Genomic DNA, 13,275 nt, shown 5'->3' with positions numbered 1-13,275 from the left:
TACAGTAAGCGGGGCAGGTCTTTTTCCTCTGTACAGTAAGCGGGGCAGGTCTTTTTCCTCTGTACAGTAAGCGGAGCAGGTCTTTTTCCTCTGTACAGTAAGCTGGGGCAGGTCTTTTTCCTTTGTACAGTAAGCTGGGGCAGATCTTTTGCCTCTGCAGGAAGTGGGGGTGGGTCTTTTTACTCTGTACAGTAAGTTGGGGTGGGTCTTTGGCTCTCTAATCCTACTCTGTCTGTCAACCTACAAACAGGCCTAACAGAGGTGGCTTTCAGTTTGGAGCAAGCAAGCTATTTGATAAAGACAGGAGTAATGCACACTGATAAGTAAGGGAAAGCTCCAGCTCCAACAGTGCTGACAGATACACTTAATTAGCAAACGGGCCACTGAAAAAGAATGAAAGGCAAGTTACAGACCATGAGAATTGGGACAGTTATGGACAAATCAAAGTGCTGTGTGTATAAAAAGCAGTTTTACTTAGTGGTGGAGGATGAGCACTCCATGTCCATGTTTTCACTCCGGTTTTGGGTGAAATGACAGATACACTGGTGTAACAGCCTCTGATAGTGACGCGCCTTCAGCACAGGTTGACTTCAGCGTGGCCGGATGACCAAGAACTAAAATCTAAACCACAGTGAGGTTATGTCTAGCAATAAAAGGAATATTTTGCAATCACCCCAGTACAAAAGCAGTGTGAAGCGGTTTAATCATAAATAGACTTCCTTTTAAGAATATGTGTTAGGGTGTACAAAACAACACTTGGCAGAACATATTAAATATATACAACATCTGGCAACTTCAGAAAACAGTGCACATTGCAGGGACTTCTTGTGGATTGTCTGCAGCCATGCACGTGATTGTCGTGGCTGAGCACCGGGGGTATCAGCACGCCGTCTCCTTGCTGTCCACTCTTCCTTGCCGCTGGAGCTTAAATGAAGAAGCCTTCTCGCTCCTGGTGACCGGGTGGTCGGTCAGGTCCTCAAAAGACTTGGCAGGAGAGCCACTGTTAGGGAAGGGGTCATCGTCAAACTGGTCTTCGAGGTGCGAGTCTGTGCTGGGGTCTTCCTGGATGGTATCCATCCTCTGATGGTCGGCCTTAGCGGAGCTGGGGGCTACTGGCACTTGCTGCAAGGACTGGAACCGAGTGTTGGGTTGGGAGGATGGGAAAGGTTTGACAATGCGTACGGGGGCTGAGTCCATACTGCTCAGCATTTCCACGTTCTGTCAGGAAAAGAACCAAAATCTAACGTGAAGAAAACATCATATTGCCCATTGTGTTCCCCATGACAAAAGTGAAATCCGATTGGTCTGCGACTGTAAGGCAACTGGCGGCAGCAGGAGCCTCCCCCTAAATTGCAGGTTTTATGAATAAGGAGAAAATCCTGACGCTTCTGGTTATTTTTATCACTCATTTTAGGTTTACTGTTCTTTTTATAACTATAAGATTATTAACCCCTTAAAGACTGGGCGATTTATCATTTTAGCCTTTCGGATTTTCCTTTCCTCCAAGCGTCAGTTTGCTTGTGCCGCCATTTTCCGTGACTTGTAGCATTTTCATTTTTAGGTTGATGGAGCTGTGAGAGGGCTTCTTGTTTTTTTTTGCATGGTGGCATAATGTTTTTATTAACTACACCAAATTGGTATTAAGACATTTTGATGGCTTTTTATTGCAATTTTTGTGAAGTTGTTGCATTTTGATTTTTTTTCTTTTTTCCAGGTTTGACCAATCGAATTTTATATTTTGAAAGATCAGACTTTTCTGAATGCAGCGATTCCACTTATATTTTTTTTAAATCTTTTTTTTTTTTTTTTACTTTAACTTTTTAGTCCCTGCAATCATCTGATTGCTTATACTATACAGAGCAATACTACTGTATTACTGAATAACACAGCCATTATCTGCCGGGAATGATGCGGGCTCAGCTCCTGAGCTCGCTCCACTCATCCGCTCCCGACGAGTACCTTACATGTACGGCACTAGTTGTTAAGGGGTTAAACAAGGTGATACATGATAAGCTTCATTCATTCAGACGTCCATTTTTCATGTAGCTGGTAGAGAGATGAGGGAATAAATTTGCAGGACCCAGGTTCAGAGGCCAGGTCAGTATTCCTTGGTAGCCTTGCCTTATATGTAAACTTCTGGTTTCAACTGTACATATATACAGACAGCACATAGACGCCATTATGTTTTACTATCCTAAAAGTAAGAGTTTGGAATTATTTTTTTTTTGCATGAGAAAAACAGATAATTTATATTAAAAAACTTGCAATTTTTACACAGCCCAATCAGATTTCTACTTCCTGTTCTTCACATCGGCATTATCAGCAATAGACTGACTCTGACCTCAATTGTTTGTATATAAGCGTGAGCATGATCTAACCTGGGTAACAGTCATTGTTAAGGGAGTGGGAGGAGGTGAGCTTTGACATTGTCTAATGTGAATGGTGGATCCTCTATTAGCTGTGAATAGAGGTGTTACCTGTCAATCCTACCTGTGTTGATAACAAAACTGCTGAAAAGTCTTCTGTAAAGAACAGGAGGTATGAGGCTAGTAACAAATCTAGTGGCTAGAATGAAATTTGCAAGATTTCTGATTTTTTTATATATAGACCATGATATAATAGGATAGGGGATAACTGCCTGACCTCTAACACCTCCACCAATCTTGTAAACCAGGGATTTGAAGAGCCCCGTATAACTGGATTGGTAATCGATCATGCGCACTGCCGCTCCCCACTCGGCTCTTATTCACACTTAAAGACATATGGTAAGGTTTTAATACTAGAGGTTAGGACCGTCCCGAAAAGGGTCACCGTGACGTGGTTAGATGGCTTCTACATTTTTTTGATCAAAATTATGTTAACCAAGTACCCTATATTATTTTCACGCACTGTTGCTATTTATTTATTTACTGCAGGGTATTTGCTCATTTTGTTTTATCTGTTTAGTGGCCAGTGTGAACATGCGCCTAACACGCTGCATGCACTCCAACTTATATTCCAGTAATTTTCCAGAGACGGCTTTACTGTCGTTCTTGCGGCACAGCATCTCTTACCCTATACGTGTAGTACAGGGAGCGGGGATGACGCCCAAAGAATGAGCAGGACACTTCTTGAAACCGTTTCAAGGTTTCCGAACCCTAAAGTGCTTAAAAGAAGTGACCTAAGACAGGACATGTGCACAGCAATGTTGTTTTTACATTGCTGTGCACCATGTTCATTTTATGGGGCGCTTTTGCGGCACCTATTCATATGGATTCGGGTCGGCTACCACCTGAAAAAGACGGCGTGTGCACATCCCCTCAAAGAGACTCTCCAACGTCACTTTTTGCCACAACAAAAGGTCAGAGATGCTGATGTTTAGTCGACATGTGCCTTCCAGGACGCTTCTATAATACCTGACCGAAACATCATCATTATTGTCATCACCTCCCACCTTCTGATGCAGGAGTGAGGTGCCGGAAAATCCCTTTAATGTGTATGTCCATATTTAGTATCGGTAATTTTATTGCAGCCACACAGAAGATAAGAGCCTGTAAATCTAATAAAGAAGCAGACGATTGTAGGATGAACACTTACACTTGGCAAGAACAAGGATTTGGCATTTTCTTCATACTGCTTGTCCAGCTTCTTATCCTAGAAAAGTGGAGAAAACGCAGGAGGTTACGTGTCACACATCACTGAATTAGAACCATCCAGGGTGATCGGCCGGTGCGAGCTGTGACTTATCTGCGATGGAGACTGTCCAACTGGATATACTATGTAAACCTGCTGTGTTGCATTGTTTTTCTATGCTTGAAAAAGACCTGTGATGGGTTAAAAAGTCATGTGTGTATGGCAGAATAAAGAGGTTTGGAACTTCATCACTTGCTGGATGCTGTCTATTATTATTTTCCTGTTCCAGGTCACTCATGACAATTTTTTTTACCTTTGATCATTCATAATGTGAAGGTGTGTCAATAGGGGCTAAATACTCTTCCTCACTGGCTAAGTTGGTTATGTAATTTTGGGAGAAGTAATTTTTCTAATTCACTTCCAATCAGTTTTCGTCACACCTTATATGGTATGGCAGATACGTAGACGACCTTCTATTCATCTAGGGGGGCTATGTATCCGCCATACCCGATTTTATCGAATACATCAACAGCAATAATTATAATCTTAAATTCACTTCTTAACTGGAGCTGGAATCTACCTATTTTTTCTGAATATTTCCACGTTTTGTCAGGGCGAACTTCCGTGCTCCTATTATACTGAACAGCAACAGGTGAGCTGGCATCCCTCCAACTTTAAAGGAACTTGTTACTTGTACAGATTGGGTCCTGGTACCATCGGTATAAGCCCAACTTGTTTAGCAGCTCTCTGCCAATGACCTAATATCTACAGGTTTGGCTCGTAGTGAAGCCGCTGGCAGTAACACGTTTCTGCCGGGGAAATATAGCTTACTATTTTGGATAATAGAGGGGGGGGGTGAGGGGCGACGAGTGTGGAACCCTTAGTATAATCACTTTAAGAATAGGAAATTGCTGATGCACTCACCACACAGTGGACAAGAATACTTAGAGGAATCCAGAAGAGCAAAGAAAAGACGATGACCGATCCGACAATGTTGTCTGCCAGGAACTTGCCTGAAAGAAAGAGACAGAAAATAAATGACAGACAAATAGAGAAAACTTTATAAAACCACCGCACACAGGATCTCCGATAGTGAAAGTCCATGAGCATGACAGCCTAGAACCGGTTCTTCTTCGGTCAAGAATCCAGCGAGTTCAACCTGCACACGTTCTCTCTGACAGGCCACAGCACATGGCAGCTTTGGTTCCTGTCGCTCCTGCTTTACTTTGGAGAGCTTGAAGGGCCACCATTCTCAGGATACAGAAGTGTGCCTTGCATCTGCCCCAGAATTGTGTTTGCCTTTTTTGCTGCTGCATCACGCTATTGACTCATGTTCAGTCTGTGATTTTGGGTATACTAATAGATCACAGATTGAACATGAGTCAACAGTGAGATGCAGCAGCAAAAAAGGCAAACACAATTCTGGGATGTATTAACAGAAGCATAAAGTCTAGATCACGTGAAGTCATTATCGGTCTTTACTCCTCTTTGGTCAGACCTCATCTGGAATACTGTGTCCAGTTTTGGGCACCACATTTTAAAAAAGACAAAGAAACTGGAGCAAGTTCAGAGAAGAGCGACCAGAATGGTGACCAGTCTGCAAACCATGTCCTATGAGGAACGGTTACAGGATTTGGGAATGTTTAGCTTGCAAAAAAGAAGACTGAGAGAAGACTTAATAGCTGTCTACAAATATATGAAGGGCTATCACACTGTAGAGTGATCAGCTTTATTCTCATTTGCACAAAGAAAGACTAGAAGCAATGGGATGAAACTGAATGGGAGGAGACACAGATTAGATATTAGAAAAAACTTTGACAGTGAGGATGATCAATGAGTGGAACAGGCTGCCACCAGAGGTGGTGAGTTCTCCTTCAATGGAAGACTTCAAAACAGAGGCTGGACAGATATCTGCCCGAGATGATTTAGTGAATCCTGCATATGCAAATTGCTTCGTCAGAGAGGAAGAGGATTAGAACTCTAGCGCCACCTATTGGAAGTAGCAATCCTAAAAGTCAATATCGACCCTTTAACGAGCCTTGTCACATGACTTAGGATAAAAGCCAAACCAGATACTATATTTGCAGACACGTGTTTCAGAGTGTTTGGCCCTCATCTGTGGAAAGAAAGAGATCTGATTTTCTGATTTGACTGTATGAGAAGCCTCTTATTGTGGTCTAAGGGGTAAAATCTTTCATTGTGAAGAGTGACATGCCTGGCATGCCAGTGTAAGACGACTTATAGGCCATGCAATGCTCCACTAGGAAATTAAATATGCAAATTGGCTCTTCAGAGAGGAGGAGGACTTGGACTCTATCGCAATCTGTTGGAAGCAGCGATCCTAAAAAGTCAATATCGACCCTTTAACGAGCCTTACCATATGACTTGGTATAAGTTTGGGGTTTTTTGTAAGTCACTTTTCTTTTTAGTCTTGTTGTGTTAATTGCTGTCTTATGCGTGAAAGTCTTCGTAATGGCGCACGCGGTTCATCAATGTTGTGCAAAGTCAAAAATCAACTTCATTTTTGTTATTAAACTTTTTATTTTTGGCGACCATTTAGCACAAAATTTATTTGAATAGTAACTACACAAGCGCGCCCCTAAATATATAGACAGCAATACTAATCTGCTAGATGCTGGAGATATTATACGGATCTGCGCACCCCGTACTAGTAGAATATTCACCAATATAAAACATACAGAAAAATCTCTGCAATATCTGTAGGTCAATGGCAACTGCTTAAAAGGCAATGCCTCGCATAAAGGACAACGCCTAGAAGGGAAACTAACAGACAAGTGCAAAAAGATCAACTAATAAAAAAAAAAAAAAAGACAACTGACAAAACGTCAAACACCAGAGATGACAGTTTATAGGCCAAGATCTCGCACATGGTTTTCAATAGTTCTCAGTATAAAACATAGAGAAAATAAATGGCATAATATAAGAATACAACATATTGTGGAACACGCCCTAAAATGAGAGTAAAAAATAATAGTAGTAATCATCTCTGGTGTTTGACACTTTGGCATTGCCTTTTTTTTTTTATTAGTGGATCTTTTAGCAATTGTGTATTGTTAGCAGCTTTTAGGAGTTGTCTTTTATACGAGGCATTGCCTTTTAAGCAGGTGCCATTGACATATTATATTTAGAGCAAAATGTTCGTTCAGTATCGTAAAAATTGTGCGAGTACATAAAATCATTCTAGAAGGGGGGGATGAAAGACATTTGCAACAATTTTTGAAAAGTCACAAATGGATCGAGCGAAAACAAAATAAGCTAAAATAGACTCTAAAAAAGGCATAAATTTTAAAAAAGAATTAGGCAAAAAATGAAAAAATAGATGAAAAGCACAAAAAGGGGTGCAAATGCAATAACGAATGGGCCCCAATCCACAGGCTGAATTGAGTCCAGCCTAGGCAATGGGTAAGCCTGGTCTAAGATAAAGCAGCTGCACAGATATCACTCACCCAACATATTGATGCTCAGTTTGTCTATGAAGTCCCAGATTCTCTCGATCACATCTTGCACTTGTTTCTCACATTTTCCCTATAAGAAAAAGCACAGAAAGAAATAAAGCAGATTACTAATAGTCTAAAAGGACATTGCACGTAACCCTGCAGAGGATAATGGGTGCAGTCATAGCTATTCACCAGGAACAAAGGCAAATTTCAGGAGCCGGGCGACACTTGTGCATCGGCCCCTACTGTATACACACTGAACGCTCTGCATGGTGAATCCGAGAATCCAAGATCAATGTCTAAACATCTTAAGGAGGCTTTCAAATACGGACAGGTGACCACTTACATTGCCATCACAAAAGCCCACGGTGCACGGCTTTCCTTTCCGTAGCAAGCGGTTCTGCTTGGAGGCGTCGGTGTAAGGGCTGCAGGTCCCATCACTGTTCCGGCAGCAGACCTTACATGAATGCTCAGTTTCTGAAAGAACAAGACAAATTATATTCTAGATAACTGGGCAATTTGAGCCAAAATAAATGTATAATAAATCTGGCATTACGGAATAGTCTCCAATTCCTCTTTAAAGTGGTAGATTTCCATTCAATGCATCTTCCACTAGGGGGCGCTTACTACAAATTTCTGCAGCTCCCATTAAGCTCAATAGTAAACCAGTGAAGTAACCCCCTAGTGGCAGATACAGGCAGCAAAGTTAAATTGTTTAAAAGGAAGCGTTATCAGAAAATGATGCATTGTCCAATATACCGCAATCTGTATTCTTAAAAAAAAGTCTTGCCATTTCAAACTTTTCACCAGGCCTAAATAGAGCACAACTGTTATGCGATTAGCGGAGGGACCCAGTATGACTGGCACCAAACCAGCGCAGCCATAGACGCACTTGGCACAAGCTGCCCAGCTAGGCGAGCCCTTGAGGGCCGGAAATACTCTTCACCCAGCTCCCAGTAAATGGAAGGAGAATTTTGGCAGAGCCCTTCCCAGGTCCACTGTCGCCAGACAGCTGACATCTGGAGACGCTGCTGGTGCCTAGTCGAGGACCAGGTGAGTACCTCTGCAAAATCCCCAGGAAGTGAAACCAGAAGAGAAAAATGAGAAAACCCCTGAAAAGATAGCAAAACCTAAACTAGCACCACTCACCACCAAGCACATTAGGAACTGCAATAAACAGCAAAGGACTGAGCAGTATTATATAGCACGTGCCTAATGATCAGGTGTTGATTATCTCCCAATCATCCCCAGACAGCCACTCCCTGCTAGCGTCAACAGCAGACTGCACAAAATCCCACCATTTCTTAGTACCAGACAAAACAGCATCCGGTGTTGCATGGCAACCGAGGAAGACAGCTCAGCTTCCCATCTTTACCAGGGAGAAAAATCAGTGAGAGACACGGCATCCTGAGTCCTCACACAACATCAAAACGCGACGCTCCACAAGACAGGGACAGTTTCCCTGCACATGTGGTAACTCCGCCTCCAGGGTCAGGACAATGGCGGTGTTTGTAACCAGAGTAGCGTAGCACCGGACCTGCTCCATTCCCAGGTGGGAGAACAGAACCACGATTCGTAACAGTATCCCTCTCCCTAGGAGAGAACTCCGGGATCTCACCACCCACCGTGTCAGGAAACCCCTTATGGAACTCAGTGATTAGATGATTGGCATGTCTATTACCTCTCGAGACCTAGGATCTCTCCACAGGACCGTACCCCTTCCAATTAATAAAATACTGAATGGAGTTCCGAGGATCCTGGGTCACAATCGGAGTAACCACCTTCTTAAATAATGTCTTGTCAAAAACATTGGGAACCCGCATAGAGGAAGGCAGTCCTACCCGAAAAGCCACCTTTTTGACAACCTTGGTAATGGGGAATGGTCCTATATACTTGGATGCAAGTTTAGGAGGAGGTACCTTAATCTTGAGATTCTTAGTAGACTCTCAAACTCGGTCCCCCACTCTGAGTTTGCAACCTTGCTGACGACGCTCATCGGCCTGCCTCTTCATGCTCTCCCCTGCTTTCTTGAGATGGATACGGGCTTCCCCCCAAACCTTCCAGAGGCAGTGGATAGTAGCAGAGACCGCTGGAAGGAAAAAGTCCCCTCCCTCAAAACAAGGGGACCTAGGATGGAATCCTAGATTACAGAAGAAGGGAGACATCCCCAAGCCCTCATGGTGTCTCTTGTTTAGGGCAAACTCTGCCAAGGCTAAGCATGATCCCCAATCATGCAGAGTATGAGAGCAAAAACATCTTAGATAGGACTAAAGACACTGGTTGTTTCGCTCCGTTTGCCCATTAGTTTGAGGATGGTATGCAGATGAAAATTAGTTCAGAACTGAGGCGTTTACAGAAAGCCCTCCAGAATTTGGAGATAAACTGGGACCCACGATCGGAGACAATATTCATAGGGATCCCATGTAATCTTACCACCTGAACAAGGAAAAAATCTACCAAGTCCTGCGCACTGGGCAACTGAGCCAAAGGAACCAAATGGCATTGTTTAGAAAATTGGTCCACAATAACCCACACCGTACTCATACCCTTGGAGTCAGGGAGATCCGTAATGAAGTCCATGGATATGCGAGACCAAGGACGTACAGGAATGGGCAAAGGGAGAAGTTTCCCTGCCGGGGCGACGCAAAGCACCCTGCTCCTGGCACAGATCTCACATGCCTTTACATAAGCTTCAACATCCTTACGCAAGGACAGCCACCAATACTTTCTGCTCAACAGGCGACAGATGCCCAGATGGCCTGCTGTGACCGAGTCATGACACTCTGAGTAAGCCCACCCGTAACTTCACCGGAACGAATAATTTATCATGAGGTGTGCTGGACGGAGTCATCCCGAGCCTTAACCACCTCCCAAGCTAAATCGCCAAATGAAATAAAGAGCAAAGGACTGAGCAGGGAGCAGGATTATATGTAGCCCACCTAATGATCAGGTGTTGATTACCTCCCAATCACCCCCAAACAGCCACTCCCTGCTAGCATCAACAGCAGACTGGAAAAAATCCCACCATTTCTTAGTACCAGACAAAACAGCGTCCTGTGTTGCCTGGAAACCGGGGAAGACCGAGTCCCATCTTCCCCGGGCATAGAAATCAGTGAGAGATGCTCATCCCACACCAAAATGCGACGCTCCACAAGACTGGGACAGTTTCCCTGCACGTGTGGTAACTCCACCTCCGGGGTCAGGACAATGGCAGCGCTTGCGACCGGAGTAGCGTAGCACCGGACCTGCTCCATTCCCAGGTGGGAGCACAGAACCAACTTCGTAACAACTTCATATTCTTCACATGGACATAAGAAACAAAAGACTGACTATGACCCTATTGCTTTGGAAAGAAGGGTTGTCAATGCATGGTCATTGTGCAGAGAAGAGGTGAGCTGTGAAATTACCCAATGTGAACGGTGGATCATGTGTTATCTACTGTATATAGAAGTTAACTGTCATTATCACCCTGTCTGTGATGATAATGAGACTGCTGAAAAGTCATCTGACCAGGACAGGAAGTGTGAGCCTAATATTAGGCTTACTGGTCAGAGAGAAAATTTGCAAAATAGCAGGCGAGGGGAGAGAGAGGGAAGGGCGAAAAGAGCGAGAAGAGAGCGAGGGAAGGGCGAAAAGAGAGCGAGGGAAGGGCGAAAAGAGAGCGAGGGAAGGGCGAAAAGAGAGCGAGGGAAGGGCGAAAAGAGAGCGAGGGAAGGGCTAAAAGAGAGCGAGGGAAGGGCTAAAAGAGAGCGAGGGAAGGGCGAAAAGAGAGCGAGGGAAGGGCTAAAAGAGAGCGAGGGAAGGGCTAAAAGAGAGCGAGGGAAGGGCGAAAAGAGAGCGAGGGAAGGGCGAAAAGAGAGCGAGGGAAGGGCGAAAAGAGAGCGAGGGAAGGGCGAAAAGAGAGCGAGGGAAGGGCGAAAAGAGAGCGAGGGGGGAGGGCGAAAAGAGAGCGAGGGGGGGAGGGCGAAAAGAGAGCGAGGGGGGGAGGGCGAAAAGAGAGCGAGGGGGGAGGGCGAAAAGAGAGCGAGGGGGGAGGGCGAAAAGAGAGCGAGGGGGGAGGGCGAAAAGAGAGCGAGGGGGGAGGGCGAAAAGAGAGCGAGGGGGGAGGGCGAAAAGAGAGCGAGGGGGGAGGGCGAAAAGAGAGCGAGGGGGGAGGGCGAAAAGAGAGCGAGGGGGGAGGGCGAAAAGAGAGCGAGGGGGGAGGGCGAAAAGAGAGCGAGGGGGAGGGCGAAAAGAGAGCGAGGGGGGAGGGCGAAAAGAGAGCGAGGGGGGAGGGCGAAAAGAGAGCGAGGGGGGAGGGCGAAAAGAGAGCGAGGGGGGAGGGCGAAAAGAGAGCGAGGGGGGAGGGCGAAAAGAGAGCGAGGGGGGAGGGCGAAAAGAGAGCGAGGGGGGAGGGCGAAAAGAGAGCGAGGGGGGAGGGCGAAAAGAGAGCGAGGGGGGAGGGCGAAAAGAGAGCGAGGGGGGAGGGCGAAAAGAGAGCGAGGGGGGAGGGCGAAAAGAGAGCGAGGGGGGAGGGCGAAAAGAGAGCGAGGGGGGAGGGCGAAAAGAGAGCGAGGGGGGAGGGCGAAAAGAGAGCGAGGGGGGAGGGCGAAAAGAGAGCGAGGGGGGAGGGCGAAAAGAGAGCGAGGGGGGAGGGCGAAAAGAGAGCGAGGGGGGAGGGCGAAAAGAGAGCGAGGGGGGAGGGCGAAAAGAGAGCGAGGGGGGAGGGCGAAGAGAGAGCGAGGGGGGAGGGCGAGGAGAGAGCGAGGGGGGAGGGCGAGGAGAGAGCGAGGGGGGAGGGCGAGGAGAGAGCGAGGGGGGAGGGCGAGGAGAGAGCGAGGGGGGAGGGCGAGGAGAGAGCGAGGGGGGAGGGCGAGGAGAGAGCGAGGGGGGAGGGCGAGGAGAGAGCGAGGGGGGAGGGCGAGGAGAGAGCGAGGGGGGAGGGCGAGGAGAGAGCGAGGGGGGAGGGCGAGGAGAGAGCGAGGGGGGAGGGCGAGGAGAGAGCGAGGGGGGAGGGCGAGGAGAGAGCGAGGGGGGAGGGCGAGGAGAGAGCGAGGGGGGAGGGCGAGGAGAGAGCGAGGGGGGAGGGCGAGGAGAGAGCGAGGGGGAGGGCGAGGAGAGAGCGAGGGCGAGGAGAGAGCGAGGGCGAGGAGAGAGCGAGGGCGAGGAGAGAGCGAGGGCGAGGAGAGAGCGAGGGCGAGGAGAGAGCGAGGGCGAGGAGAGAGCGAGGGCGAGGAGAGAGCGAGGGCGAGGAGAGAGCGAGGGCGAGGAGAGAGCGAGGGCGAGGAGAGAGCGAGGGGGGAGGGCGAGGAGAGAGCGAGGGGGGAGGGCGAGGAGAGAGCGAGGGGGGAGGGCGAGGAGAGAGCGAGGGGGGAGGGCGAGGAGAGAGCGAGGGGGGGAGGGCGAGGAGAGAGCGAGGGGGGAGGGCGAGGAGAGAGCGAGGGGGGGAGGGTGAGGAGAGAGCGAGGGGGGGAGGGCGAGGAGAGAGCGAGGGGGGGAGGGCGAGGAGAGAGCGAGGGGGGGAGGGCGAGGAGAGAGCGAGGGGGGGAGGGCGAGGAGAGAGCGAGGGGGGAGGGCGAGGAGAGAGCGAGGGGGGGAGGGCGAGGAGAGAGCGAGGGGGGGAGGGCGAGGAGAGAGCGAGGGGGGGAGGGCGAGGAGAGAGCGAGGGGGGGAGGGCGAGGAGAGAGCGAGGGGGGGAGGGCGAGGAGAGAGCGAGGGGGGGAGGGCGAGGAGAGAGCGAGGGGGGGAGGGCGAGGAGAGAGCGAGGGGGGGAGGGCGAGGAGAGAGCGAGGGGGGGAGGGCGAGGAGAGAGCGAGGGGGTGGAGGGCGAGGAGAGAGGGCGAGGAGAGAGCGAGGGGGGAGGGCGAGGAGAGAGCGAGGGGGGAGGGCGAGGAGAGAGCGAGGGGGGAGGGCGAGGAGAGAGCGAGGGGGGAGGGCGAGGAGAGAGCGAGGGGGGAGGGCGAGGAGAGAGCGAGGGGGGAGGGCGAGGGCGAGGAGAGCGCGAGGGGGAGAGCGAGGGAAGGGCGAAAAGAGAGCGAGGGAAGGGCGAAAAGAGCGAGGGGGGAGGGCGAAAAGAGAGCGAGGGGGGAGGGCGAAAAGAGAGCGAGGGGGGGGAGGGCGAAAAGAGAGCGAGGGGGGGGAGGGCGAAAAGAGAGCGAGGGGGGGAGGGCGAAAAGAGAGCGAGGGGGGGGAGGGCGAAAAGAGAGCGAGGGGGGAGGGCGAAAAG

General features: G+C 48.6%; 1 protein-coding gene across 1 annotated transcript in view; it reads right to left on the bottom strand.

Moving 5' to 3' along the window:
* Positions 1-686: 686 nt before the first annotated feature.
* ADAM17 (ADAM metallopeptidase domain 17) overlaps positions 687-13,275 on the bottom strand; it is a 73,431-nt gene continuing 60,842 nt past the window's right edge. Inside the window, exons 16-20 of the mRNA XM_073674173.1 lie at positions 7,417-7,547; positions 7,080-7,158; positions 4,537-4,625; positions 3,577-3,633; positions 687-1,218 (exon numbers count right to left, since the gene is read on the bottom strand). Coding sequence (XP_073530274.1) covers positions 880-1,218; positions 3,577-3,633; positions 4,537-4,625; positions 7,080-7,158; positions 7,417-7,547 — 695 coding nt within the window. The 3' untranslated portion in view covers positions 687-879. The remainder of the gene's footprint in view (positions 1,219-3,576; positions 3,634-4,536; positions 4,626-7,079; positions 7,159-7,416; positions 7,548-13,275) is intronic.

The sequence above is a fragment of the Phyllobates terribilis genome, unplaced genomic scaffold (genome assembly GCF_046119375.1).
Source record: "Phyllobates terribilis strain yellow unplaced genomic scaffold, ASM4611937v1 Scaffold_3__8_contigs__length_932513732, whole genome shotgun sequence".
In the NCBI taxonomy this organism is placed as follows: Eukaryota; Metazoa; Chordata; class Amphibia; order Anura; family Dendrobatidae; genus Phyllobates; species Phyllobates terribilis.
The sequence above is the reverse complement of the archived record's forward strand: the minus strand, read 5'-3'. Positions and strand labels throughout refer to the sequence as shown.